The sequence below is a fragment of the Henckelia pumila genome, chromosome 1 (genome assembly GCF_033568475.1).
Source record: "Henckelia pumila isolate YLH828 chromosome 1, ASM3356847v2, whole genome shotgun sequence".
Taxonomy (NCBI): Eukaryota; Viridiplantae; Streptophyta; class Magnoliopsida; order Lamiales; family Gesneriaceae; genus Henckelia; species Henckelia pumila.
The window spans coordinates 171,924,955-171,939,051 of NC_133120.1; the positions used below are offsets into that span (position 1 = coordinate 171,924,955).

The 14,097-nt window shown below is 39.5% G+C and overlaps 1 protein-coding gene across 1 annotated transcript; it reads left to right on the forward strand.

Annotated features, from left to right (window-relative positions):
* The first annotated feature begins 1,574 nt into the window (after nucleotides 1-1,574).
* LOC140874463 (uncharacterized) lies at nucleotides 1,575-12,969 on the forward strand. The gene is made up of 10 exons (XM_073277755.1): nucleotides 1,575-1,800; nucleotides 1,936-2,285; nucleotides 2,605-2,686; nucleotides 2,805-2,872; nucleotides 6,284-6,342; nucleotides 7,700-7,758; nucleotides 8,059-8,130; nucleotides 11,537-11,670; nucleotides 12,535-12,658; nucleotides 12,791-12,969. The coding sequence occupies exons 1-10, from the start codon at nucleotides 1,575-1,577 to the stop codon at nucleotides 12,967-12,969; spliced, it is 1,353 nt and encodes a 450-aa protein (XP_073133856.1).
* Nucleotides 12,970-14,097: the final 1,128 nt, after the last annotated feature.

Genomic DNA, 14,097 nt, shown 5'->3' on the forward strand with positions numbered 1-14,097 from the left:
TTTATTTTAAATTTCTTTTAATTAATAATAGTTAATTTCAATCCAAAAACCCCTCTATTTATTTTTAGTATTTTAAGGAACACAATTAAATTTCACTTTTCTCGTGGGAACGATCCCTACTCTCACTACTACATAATTTATTTATCTGATTTGAGTTGGGTAATTTGGGCGCAACACGATTGAGAGTTACCAAATTTTGGCGCCGTTTTTGGGGACGGTGTTTAATTTGTTGTATTCTAGTTATTTTGTTTAATCTCATGTTATTTTATTTTCTTTGTTTCTAGTACTTCTCCAGTCGTTCATACTTTTAGGTCAATATTCAGAAAAAGAATTTCCATATGATCCGGAGATAGAAAGAACATTGCATAGGCGAAGGAGAGAAGCTTGTAGGAGACAAAAATAGAACGAACGCTTGGTTGAGAATCTTAGCGGAGCGATGACTTAAAACGCAAATCTTATTTTGAGACAACTTGGCACTCTTGATCTCAATCAGCAGCCTTTATGCATTAATTTTCCTACTCTAGAAAATAATGCTACATTTGAGTTAAGACTAATTCACTTATTGCCTTCTTTTCATGGTCTCGCAGGTGAGGATTCTCACAAGCAGTTGATGGAATTCCATGTGGTATGCACGAGTATGAAACCCCATGGAGCAATAGAGGAGCATATCCAACTGAGAGCCTTTTCTTTCTCTTTGAAGAGTGCTGCAAAGGATTGACTGTACTATTTACCCTTGGATCCATCACAACCTGGACTGAAATGAAGAGGATTTTTTTGGAGAAATATTTTCTGGATTCTAGAGCAGCGAATATCAGGAAGGAGATATACACATCAAGCAATATACGGGGGAGTCACTTCATGAATACTGGGAGCGGTTCAAAAAGCTCTGTGCTAGCTGTCCGTAGCACCAGATAAGTGAGAACCTTTTAATTCAATATTTCTATGAAGGTTTGTTACCTCATGACAGGAGTATGTTAGATGCGGCCAATGGAGGAGTTTTTGTGGACAAAATTCCACAAGAGGCAAGGAATTTGATCGAGAATATGACTGTCAATTCTCAGCAATTTGGCACCAACAGAAGTGATCATACACCTAAAAATAATAATGAGGTAAATGTCTCTTCTCTTGAGCAGCAATTGATTGAACTGACATCTCTTGTGCGTCAAATGGCTGTAGGGAATGGACAGACTGTAAAGGCATGTGGAATTTGCGTTGCAGTGGGACATACAACTGACATGTGTCCCACACTTCAAGAGGAGTCGGTCGAACAGGTGAATGCTATTGGCGGATTTCCTGGACCACTCCAGCGGAAGTATGATCCGTATTCTAACACATACAATCCAGGCTGTAAGGATCATCCGAATATGAGGTACGGAAACCCTCAGGTGAAGCAACCGGGACCTCAGACGCAATCGCATAATCAAGCTTACATGCCACCGTATCCTCCACAACACTAGTGTCTTCAAATTCCAGCACCAGGTGAGTTTCTTGAAAACATATTTAAGGATCTTGCAACTAATACTCTGAATTTCCAACAGGAAAACCAAGCAAGTATCCAGAAGCTAAATACCTAGATGGGTCAGCTGGCCACTACAATCAACAAGTTGGAAGCGCAACATTCCAACACTCTACCATCTCAAACGGTCCCTAACCCAAGGGAGAATTCTATTGCGATCACTCTTAGGAATGGAAAAGAGTTGAAGGTTAAAGAGAAGGTAGTTGATGTTTCATCCAAGAAGGAACAGAGTGAAGAGCTGAAGATGGATGATGAAGAAGCAGTTCAGGGAGAAGCGCAAAAAGGTAAGTTCCCGTCTCTATCTGAATATAGACCTGTAGCCCCTTTTCCCTTAGCACTTAAGAAATCTAGGAAAGATGAAGGGATTAAGGAACTCTACGATACTTTTCGTAGATGTGAGGTAAAAATTCCATTGCTAGATGCTATTAAGCCGGTACCTCTCTATGAAAAGTTTTTGAAGGAATTTTGCACTTCAAAGAGAAAACAGACATTGAAGGGATGTCAGAAGATAGAGTTGGGAGAAAATGTATCTGCTATGATCCAAAGGAAATTGCTGGCAAAATTCAAGGATCCAGGTATGTTTTCTATCCCATGTACCAAAGGGAATGTTAGATTAGAAAATGCCATGTTAGATTTAGAAGCATCGATCAATGTCATGCCATATTCTATTTATGCATCCTTAAAGCTTGGACCTTTGAACAAAACTGGAATCGTCATACAGTTAGCTGATAGATCTAATGCATACCCTAGGGAGAGTATTAGAGAATGTGTTGGTGCAAGTAAATAATTTGGTCTTTCCTGCTGATTTTTATGCACTCGACATGGAAAATGGTGATCACAATAGTTCAATTTTGTTAGGCAGGCAATTTTTGAAAATGTCGATGACAAAAATTGATGTTCACAGTGGCACACTTACTATGGAATTTGATGGTGAGGTCGTGAAATTTAATATCTATGATGCCATGAAATTTCCTAATAGTGATGATTGTGTTTATTCTGTTGACATTGTGGATTACTTGGCACAAGAGTGTTTTGAGCATGCAGGAAAAGACGAGCTAGAGGTGGCTATTATAGCACCCATTCAACAGGATGATGATGGATTTGGTTACAATGAAGAAGTGAAAGAGATTGTGACAATTTTGAACCGTGCTCCTGAGTTACCTCAATCAGGTAATCTTTCATATATATCTTTACCCATACCTAATACTCGGCGTCTTCCATCTGTTTAAGGCACCAAACGTTGAGCTAAAAACTTTGCCCAAACACCTCAAATATGTTTTCCTTGAAGAAGGAGAAACATTGCCAGTCATCATCTCTAGCAGTTTGGAAGTTGAAAAAGAGGAGCAACTCATCAAGGTATTAAAGGAGCACAAGACTTCTATAGTATGGACCATAGCAGAAATCAAGGGAATTAGCCCTTCTACATGCATGCAAAGAATTCTGATGGAAGAAAGAGCAAGCCCCTCGCGTTAGCCGCAAAGGAAATTGTGGGGCCTCGGGTTGCTAATCTCATTTTTAGGGCAATTAGTAATCAAACATCATTAAACTAATAAACAAAGGAAGGAATAAGATCAAACAATTTTTTTTTCAACCTTGGGTGCGCTCGGTTGGTCAAATATAGCCGACCAAGCACCCCATCTTAACCCAACCTTCGGGTTGGAATTTAGGGGCTGCGCTCGGTCTACCAAAAAGAGCAGACCGAGCTCAGCTCTGAGCAGTCCTTTGCTCTATTTTTTAGCAGCAAAATATGATCCTTCCAAACACTCCAATCCATCATATTGAAGTCCTAAATCATGTAGATATACATAGAACAATATCTAAACATGTTTATAAAAAAATTGATACATCAACTACAAGATTAAAGTCTAGCAAAAGTTACAATTTACATATGGTGTCCACTCACAACTCAAGACCAACTACTTCAAGTTTTTCCAATATTCATGCTAGAACTTAAACACCTCAATTCCGCTAGAAACAACCCGAGTACACATCTAATCTTCACTCATGAGCTACCCTCGTCGACTTTGGCCAGCTCTTGCCCCATCTGTTGTCATGCACACATATAAAACAAGACAACAGCCAGAAACGTCCGGTGATAATACAATCACAGTATAATCAACATATATACGCGTTAAATAAAAACATATCGAATCTAAACATTTTAACTCGAGAATAGAGTAAACGCATATATAAAGAATTGATTCCTATCACACTCTTTGCCATCAAGATTCGTATACGATCTTGACATGGATATCCATCTATCGTCATCTCATCAGACTCGAAAATAAGGTCGCCTCAGACCTTGGCATAAGAATCAATTCACATTTCATATTGTATCATAATCAAATAAAGATCCACTACCTGTGATGGATCGACAACATCAACAATCTAAATACAACAATAAAGAAGTATGTGATTTTGGCGGGACAACTCAAGAAGCTTCATTCTCTAGTTACAAATCTCTGACTTGCGATGTCGTCTTATACCTTCTCGTTTTGTTTTGGTTCTTGAAGCTTCAAATCTAGCTCACTTCTACTTCGATTTGAAATCAAACTTCTTGACTTCATCACTTTCTTGACCGGCTGAAACAAGGTGAACATAAGCTCAATAGATCAACAAAACATCATATCAAACTCAGCTCAAGCAACAAGATATCAAAACGGCTTAAAATCATCAACCGACGGCGTAGCGACTGAAAATCGGTAACTGAAACGATATCGACTTCGATCCAACCATCATATACCACAAATATCAGCATATTAACATAAAAAAATCAGCATACCAGCAGCTATACAAGTCGAATACAAACTGGAAATCATGATTACTGATAAGTGCATTTTGTGCACTTAATTTGTATATGGTTTTACTTGACCTTTGGAATTTATTGGTAGATATTGCGTGAAATTGTTGTTGTTTTTGTGTTTGTAGAAATTTATGGACTTCGATGTGTTCAAGTGGAAATAAGCTTACAAGATGGAAGTTTACAAGGAAATTCAAGAGTTGGAAAAGAGAAAACAGGCTGCGTTCGAGCTGAAGGCGCGCCCGCCCTATCCTTAGGCGCGCCCGCGCTGTTACTAAAGAGCTCAAGAAGAAACGTCGAGCTGAGAGCGCGCCCGCGCTGAACCTAGGCGCGCCCGCGCCGTTGAGGAATGTTTAAAAGTATGTTTTGCGAATTGAGAGGGAGCCCGCCGTGTTTCCGGCGCGCCCGCGCCGTCGTCTGTTTGGAATATTAGAGTCCGATTGTTTATGGAAACTTTGGGGATATCTTTGGTATTATTTTGGACGATTGTTAGGTCATATTTAAGGGATTTTTTGGAGTCAAAAAGGGAGCTATCAGCCACCAATACACACAATACTCGAGAGAGCACTTTTGTGAGTTTTTGGAGTTGAAGAACTGAAGATTGCTTGGAACGAAGACGAAGACTTTTCGACCGGACACGGAAGAAAGACTACGGCTTTGTTTCTTCTTTTTATTTTCTTTTGATTGTTGAATTATGTTTGAGATATTAAACATGATGTGGTTTTTATTGAATTCGAGCATGAACTAAACTTTTCTAGTCTAGAGGTTGACGTAGCTTGGTTGAGACATATTCATGAATCTTTGATTTTAATAAATTGAATTTCTATAGATTAATTGTGTTTTTAGAATTGAATGTCTTCTTAATTTATTGGCCATAAATTGAGTTGTTATATTTACTTAGAATCATTGCTCGGGAGAGGGGATTTTGAGTAGGATCAATAGGAACTACACTGTTAATTGTTTATATAGCTCGGGAGAGTATATAGCTTTAATAGAACCTTTAAGGAACATCATTTTACACATATCACTACATCTTGATTTCTAATAGGGATATTGAAATCGAATTGTAAGTTGATACACTCTATTTGTTTCTCGGGAGAGGGGAATAGAATAATCTAAGTGTTTTTGGTTATTAATCGAAGGAAATTCATAAAATAGATTAATTAGGATTGAATATTGTCGAGACTAAGTGAAATCAAAACCTCTATATTATTTTTCTCTGATTGATAATTCCTCGAAATTTGTGTGTGTGTGAGCTTGATAATTTCTCGTTATTTATTTTATTTATTCTGCACAATTATCGACATTTGATTTTCTAGATAAAATTAAGACTATTTTAATTACAAGTATTGAATATTTTCATTTTATTCCCTGTGGAATCGACACTCTCTCTTTCACTATACTAAAACTTGACACTCGTACGCTTGCGAAGAAATTTCACAACAAGTTTTTGGCGCCGTTGCCGGGGAATAATTTAGATTATTTTTTAATCTTGTTACCAATTAGTCGAAGTTTTAATTTAGAGTTTTCTTTATTTTAATTTAAGTACTAATAAATTGCTATTGTTCTTAATTGCAGTTTATGCGAAGATCTCAAAGTGCGAATTCTTTGCTCTTTGATCCAGAGATTGAACGAACTGCAAGAGCTTTGAGAAAATCTAGGAGAGAAGAACAATTAAACATGGCTGAAGAAGATGTCAATGAATTGCCTTTGGTGCCAATTAGAGATCATTTCAGGCCAACGATCCAGGCTCACTATTCTGGAATCGCTAGAGGGACAATAAATGCCAACAACTTTGAGTTGAAGCCGGCCTTAATCAACATGGTTCAGCAGAACCAATTCAATGGAACTGCCACAGCTGATCCTCATTTACACTTGCGCACTTTTCTAGAGATTACTGATACTGTTAAAATAAATGGTGTTTCTGAGGATACAATACGCTTACGTTTGTTTCCTTTTTCTCTTAGGGACAAAGCACGGAGTTGGCTGCAGTCATTGCCACTAGGACGCATAACAACTTGGGAGGGTATGGCTGTGAAATTCTTAGAGAAATTCTTTCCACCATCCAAAGCAACCCAGCTGAAGATTGAGATCAGTACCTTCCAACAGCATGATTCAGAACAGCTATATGAGGCATGTGAAAGGTACAAAGATTTGTTAAGGCGTTGTCCTAATCATAATTTTGCATATTGGGAAGAAATAGAGTTTTTCTACAATGGACTGAATACGCCTAAAAGAATGTCTGTGGACTCTGCTGCTGGAGGTACCATATTTGCCAAGGATCCCATTCAGGCTTATGATATGCTGGAACATATGACTATCAATAGTTATCAATGGCCAAATGAACGTATGGGAGTCAAGAAAGGAGTGTACAGTGTGGATCCTCTTACATCCATTACTGCACAGTTATCTGCATTGAGTACACAAGTTGCTTCTCTGAACAAAGTGAATATCTCAGAACCTGCAGGTGTGTCGGTTGCCATAGATGAATCTCATCCACCTGAGGAAGCTCAATATATCAATCCCAGAGGCTATGGAAACTATCGAGGTAACCCTCCTCCTAATACTTATCATCCTGGTTTACGTAACCATGAAAACTTTTCTTATGCCAACAACAAGAATGTGTTGAAACCCCCTCCGGGATTCAATACAAATCAAGGGGAAGGTAAAACATTGTTCGATGATGTGGTGTCTACATTTGTTACTGAATCTAACAAGCGGATGTCGAGGACTGAAACTCGAATGGACAGCATGGAGACACACATGTGTAGTTTGGGAGCTATGATGAAATCCATGGAGACACAGATTGGACAGCTTGCAAATGCTTTGAAGGATCAAAACAGAGGACAGTTTCCCAGCAATACTGAAGTGAATCCAAAAGAGCAGTGCAAAGCAGTTGAGTTGAGAAGTAGGAAGAAGTTATAAGAGAAAGAGTAGAGAAAAGCCAAAGAAAGTGAAGAACCAGTGACTGAAGAAATTGTGGTTGAAGAGCCCAAGAAGGAAGCTGAATCTAAACCGATGTACAAGCCACAACTTCCATATCCACAGTGGTTCAAGAAGAAGGCACTTGATGAGCAGTTTTCCAAGTTTCTAGATATCTTCAAGAAGATACACATAAATATTCCATTTGCAAATGCCTTGGAACAAATGCCTAATTATGCAAAATTCATCAAAGATGTAATGTCTAAGAAGAGGAGATTGCATGACAACGAAGTGGTGAATTTGACAGAAGAATGTAGCGCAATCCTGCAGAAAAAGTTGCCACAAAAGCTGAAAGATCCAGGGAGTTTTACTATCCCTTGTTTTATTGGTGGTTCTAAGGTAAATAGAGCTTTATGTAATTTAGGAGCCAATATAAATTTAATGCCTTTTTCTGTTTACAGGACTTTGGAGCTTGGAGAAGTCAGGGCGACCACCATCACATTGCAGCTGGCTGATCCGAGTATCACATATCCACGGGGTATTGTGGAGGATGTTTTGGTAAAGGTCGATAAGTTCATATTTCCAGCAGATTTTGTGATTTTAGACATGGATGAAGATGAAGAAACTCCCTTGATTTTTGGGAGACCTTTTCTAGCTACTGCACGCGCATTGATCGATGTACACAAGGGAGAACTCACACTTCGAGTTGGTGGTGAAGCGGTGATTTTTAATATTTATCACACCATGAGAGGCCCAAATGAGGTAAGTACATGTAAGAGCATTGAAATTATTGATTCTCATAACTCTTTTTCATGTGCAGGAATTACGGATCCGCTCGAACGATGTTTGGTGGCGGACGAGGTGGTTGAGAAGGAAGTGTTGGAAAACTGGCGTGTTCCCAGATCAATCACGATTGATACCCGGTGCAGCGGAAGTTTAAAATTTTATCATGGAACAATTCCATGGTGTGGGTATCAACCATTCAACGATTAAATTATTGTGTGTGTAAAATTCAAATAACAATTAATTTAAATTTTACCTTCAATCTCGCAACGAGATTAATGGACACCAACAGATTTGATCTGCTCTTGTTGTCTCTCCCTGGAACCGATGAACTCCTTCAATCAGGTCCACGAACAGAGGTTTAATCCCTCTGATAGATTGCACTAGAAAATCTATCAGAAGTTTTCTGCGAAGAGAATAAACGAATCTGATTCGCTATTCCAGACTGCAATTCAAAATCACAGACCGGAATTTTCTCGGGCAGAGGACAGGGAGGGGACGGCCGAAACTTTTGAGAGGCTAGGGTTCGATTTTTGCTTCTCAAAAATTATGAGCTGTTGTGTGTAATTTCTGTACTGAAATAACTTATTTATAATGCAGGCCACTAACACCTTAGGGCCCATTAGTCATAAGCTAGGGCCCGACAAGCAAAGCCCGCACGTTCAGAAATTAATATAAAATTCATCGTGACTCCGATCGATGAACCAATTTCACCAATGTGCACAGAAACCATTTCTGCACATTTTAAAGTCAAAATAAATTTTCCTGAATCCGAATTCAGTGGTTTCCAAAAATGTCCATCCCTATGTCATTTTAGGAAACCCTACTCCCTTACTCTTAATTAAGAAGTCCAACTCCTTAGTTCATTAAATTTAACTCTTTAAATTTAACTATCTCAACGGAGATTAAAACTCCATTACACTGTGTGACCCTCAATGGTTCAGGGATACAGCTAGCCGTGGGCTCACAACTCCTTGTGACTCGGAACAACACTTTCCGACTTGCCCAACGAATCATGGTAAAGCGCCTAGCAACATCGCCCCATGATTCCCTAGGTATCACTGATAGTGCCTACAAGAACCAGTAGATTTTGGTTAGCGTACAGTACGGTCCCTTCATCCATATATCCCGATCGAATCAACAACCATTGGTATATCGAGAGTCGCTCAAGATTCGATAACTATGCAATACATCTTGAAGATCAAATTAGTGACATCGCATGTGCTACTAAGAAACCATTTCTTAAATCACATCAAGTACTCTGGCCAGAGATTTGTCACACTAATATCTCCTCAGATCGCATAGGATATCCACACTCGCAAGTATGTGGTGAATCCTTGACAACAATGCATTGACTCCTATATGTGTCGTAACTGTACCCAATCTCGACACCTGATGACCCCCATAGAGTCGGTAAACGAGTCAAAGCACAGTACTAGCATATAGAGTCTCCATGATGTTTCAAGTCGTAAGGACTAATGGTGTACAACCAAAACCGCGGACTTTATCCACTCGATAAGTGATAACCACTTGGAAAGTCCGGATAGGGTAGTTCGATTATTCATCCTATGAATATCCATTTGCATGCTTCGAACATCTCCATGTTCCATACCAATGAAACGTGGTACTCCGCATCGCAAATGCTAGTCTCAAACTCGAGCGATCCTTATCCTTATTATCGGACGGCTCAATCGACTAGGAACGGTTTTTAGAATATACAGTGACTATAAGATGTATTTCATGATAGACATCTCCATGTTCTACCACATCTTACATACACTATAGTATATTCAAGGTCTTTATCAAAACAACAATAGTATATCACAATATAACAATATGAAGTAATATAAAGTCATTGCCATAAAAGTGTAAATAATATTAAACAAAAGATTGTTTATACAAAGAGTCATCAAAGCCCATAGCCACACAGTTGGCTCACTGGGCACCCACTCTTACAGGAAGAGGATTGGGAGTTACATGAACAAAAAGTATTCTTAGACAGTGCTCCGAAAGAAAGAATGGTGAGTTCTAAGGAATCTGAAACTTTGGAAAATAGTGCACCAGAGGTATCCCCTGAAACTCATGATCTGAAAGCATTGCCTGCGCACTTATGTTATGAATTTCTTGGTGAAAATTCTACTTGTCCTGTTATTATATCTGCTCACTTGTCTGCTGTCGAAAAAGATAAGTTGTTGAGAGTTTTGAGAAATTTTAAAACCGCTCTAGGATGGTCAATTTCTGACATTAAGGGTATTAGTCCAACAATTTGCATGCATAAAATTTTGATGGAAGAGTCGTATACTCCTTATGTTGATCATCAGAGAAGGTTGAATCCCGCCATGAAAGAGGTAGTTAAGAAAGAAGTTTTAAAGCTGTTGAATGCGGGAGTGATTTATGCTATTTCTGACAGTAGTTGGGTATCTCCTGTTCAAGTGGTGCCTAAGAAGGGTGGGATTACTGTGGTTAAGAACGAGAATAATGAGTTAATCTCCACACGTACAGTAACTGGCTGGCGAGTTTGTATAGATTATAGGAAGTTGAATAAAGCTACTCGTAAAGATCATTTTCCACTTCCTTTTATTGATCAAATGTTTGATAGACTTGCTGGTTATTGCTATTACTGTTTCTTAGATGGTTATTCAGGCTATAATCAAATTGCTATAGCACCGGAAGATTAGGAGAAGACTACTTTTACGTGTCCCTATGGCACGTTTGCTTTCAAGAGGATGCCGTTTGGACTGTGTAATGCACCTGCAACTTTTCAGCGGTGTATGATGGCGATTTTTGCAGATATGGTGGAGGACGTGATGGAAGTGTTTATGGATGACTTTTCAGTATTTGGTTCCTCTTTCGATCATTGCTTGCATAATCTGTCTCTTGTTTTGCAGAGGTGCCAAGAAAAGAATTTAGTTCTTAACTGGGAAAAATGTCACTTCATGGTTCAAGAGGGCATTGTCCTTGGACAGGTGGATCGAGCCAAAGTGGTTGCAATAGAGAAGCTTCCACCTCCTAAGAATATCAAGGGCATCAGAAGTTTTTTAGGCCATGCAGGGTTTTATCGGCGTTTCATCAAGGATTTTTCTAAAATCACAAAACCTCTGTGTAATTTACTTGAAAAAGATTCTACATTCATTTTTGATGATGATTGTTTGCAGGAATTTGAAAAGATCAAGACGGCATTGACCACAGCACCCATCATGATTGTGCCAGATTGGAAGGAGCCCTTTGAGCTTATGTGCGATGCTAGTGACTATGCAGTGGGCGCAGTATTAGGCCAAAGGAGAGATAAGATTTTCAGAGCTATATATTACGCCAGTCGCACCATGGATGCCGCACAGCAAAACTACACTACCACCGAAAAAGAGATGCTTGCCGTATTTTTGCTTTTGATAAATTTCGTCCATATTTAATTGGTACTAAAGTAGTTGTTTATACTGACCATGCAGCAATTCGCTACTTGTTTGCCAAAAAGGATGCCAAGCCACGCTTGATAAGGTGGATTCTACTTTTACAAGAGTTTGATTTTGAGATCAAGGACAAGAAGGGTAGCAAAAATCAAGTTGCTGATCACTTGTCAAGATTGGAGCTAGAAGACATGAAGGAGGAGGAGAGCATAAAGGAATTGTTTCCAGATGAACAAATCTTTGAGGTAAGTTCCTTTATTCCATGGTTTGCTGATATTGCAAATTTTTTGTCTTGTGGTGCTATGCCTCCAGAGTTGAATAGACATCAAAAGAAAAAGTTTTTCCATGACATTAAGTTCTACTTGTGGGATGATCCCTATGTTTTCAAACGTTGTGCCGATCAAGTGATTCAAATATGTGTGGCGGGGCAAGAGGCAAATGAAATTTTGGAACAATGTCATTCCTCCCCCTATGGAGGACATTTTGGACCCACCCAAACTACTGCTAAGGTATTACAATCTGGTTTTTATTGGCCTACGTTGTTTAAAGATAGTTATACCTTGGTGAAATCATGTGATAAATGTCAAAGAATGGGAAATATTTCAAGAAGGCATGAATTACCCCTCACAAATATTTTAGAAGTAGAATTATTTGATGTGTGGGGTATTGATTTTATGGGTCCCTTTCCCCCTTCTTTTGGGTACACTTATATTTTGTTAGCAGTTGATTACGTTTCAAAATGGGTGGAAGCCATTGCCACCTCGACTAATGATGCTCGTGTTGTAGTTAAATTTTTGCAAAAGAATATCTTCACGCGGTTTGGAACTCCATGAGCAATAATCAATGATGAAGGTACGCATTTCTGCAATAAGATTTTTAATACCTTGCTCACGAAGTATGGTGTTAGGCATAAGGTGGCGTGTGCATACCATCCTCAAACCAATGGCCAGGCAGAGATCTCTAACCGGGAAATCAAGCAAATCTTGGAGAAAACGATTAAGACAAATCGGAAAGATTGAGCAATCAAGCTAGATGACGCCATTTGGGCCTACCGCACTGCATTCAAAACACCCATTGGGATGTCTCCCTACAGGCTGGTTTTTGGTAAGGCATGTCATTTACCGTTGGAGTTGGAGCACAAGGCGTTTTGGGCTATCAAGAAGCTAAACATGGATCTCAAAGCATCCGGAGAGTTGCGGAAACTACAGTTGAATGAATTGGATGAATTCCGAAGTGAAGCATATGAGAATGCCAAGATCTACAAAGAGAAAACAAAGAAGTGGCATGATAAAGTCATTGTGCATAGGGAATTCGAAAAGGGTCAGAGACTTTTGCTATTTAACTCTCGGTTGAAATTATTTCCAGGGAAGTTGAAATCGCGATGGTCAGGGCCGTTTCTCGTGGAGACTGTTTATCCACATGGTGCCATTGAATTGCGATGTACAAATGGAAGAGTTTTCAAGGTCAATGGGCAGAGAGTCAAGCACTACTTTGGCAATGAAGTACCAACCGCATCCAGCGCATTGCTTAATGATCCCACCTAAAGACTGGTGCACGTCGGGCTGATGACTTTAAACCAAGCGCTGTTTGGGAGGCAACCCAAAATTTTTTTTAGTTTTTGTCTTTGCTTTCTCGTTTTAATTTTGTTTTTTTTTTAGTTTTTACTGTTAATTTCGTTGTTTTGAAAGTAATTTGTTTTTTTTCTTTGATTTTTTAGTATTTTGGATGCTAATCTCGAGTCAAAGGCGCGCCCGCCCTAACTACAGGCGCGCCCGCGCAATAACCTATTCAATCCAATCAACTTTTCTCGAGATTGAGGGGCGCCCGCTCTGATCTTAGGCGCGCCCGCGCCTCTCCTGCTATGATTTTGTGAAATTTTTCGAGCTCAAGGCGCGCCCGCCCCGTCTTCAGCGCGCCCGCGCCGTCCCTGTACCTTATTATTGAAAAAAAATTTCGAGATGTAGGCGCACCCGTCCTTACCAATAGCGCGCCCGCCCCGCCCCTGCTATTCCACAACTCACAAAACGCATCAAAGGCGCGCCCACCCCGTCACCGATTTCTTCTATTTAACCTACTATTTTCTTTCCCTTCTCCCAAATCTTTTCCCTAAATTCTTGTCTACTTTCTTCCTCACGAACTCTTCCCCTCTTTTATTGTTATAATCGACTCATGTATCTCGTCATCTCCAAAACCCCCACAATCTAATTTCTTTCATCATCTATTTGACGCGGGACGGTCGAACCACTTTTATCCGGGGCACGCCTATTTTAATTTTTGGAGGATTGTACATTGGGGAAGTTTTGATTATCTACTCTTCTCGGACTCATATGGAGTAAGTCATTCTTTTGGTACTTCTACAATTGTTTTGGGTGGTGAGTATTTCGCAAATTCTACTCATGCGATTCGTGGGTCTTGAACTATTAATTGATTAATCGATCTTTGAAGTGTGAATTCTATTGGATTGTTGCGAAAGCGGTTGTTGTTGTGTGTGGATTGTGGATTATATTTAAGTTTGGGGAAGTTGTGATTGAGGTAATTTGGTTATTTGTGCGTGACTTGTGGTGCACACTACGTGTTTGATTCATGGCACCAAAGAAGAAACAAAAATCTGTTGCATCCTCTTCTCATGCTAATCCGGAGCCTGAGCCGCAGCGTTTCTGGAATGAGAGTGC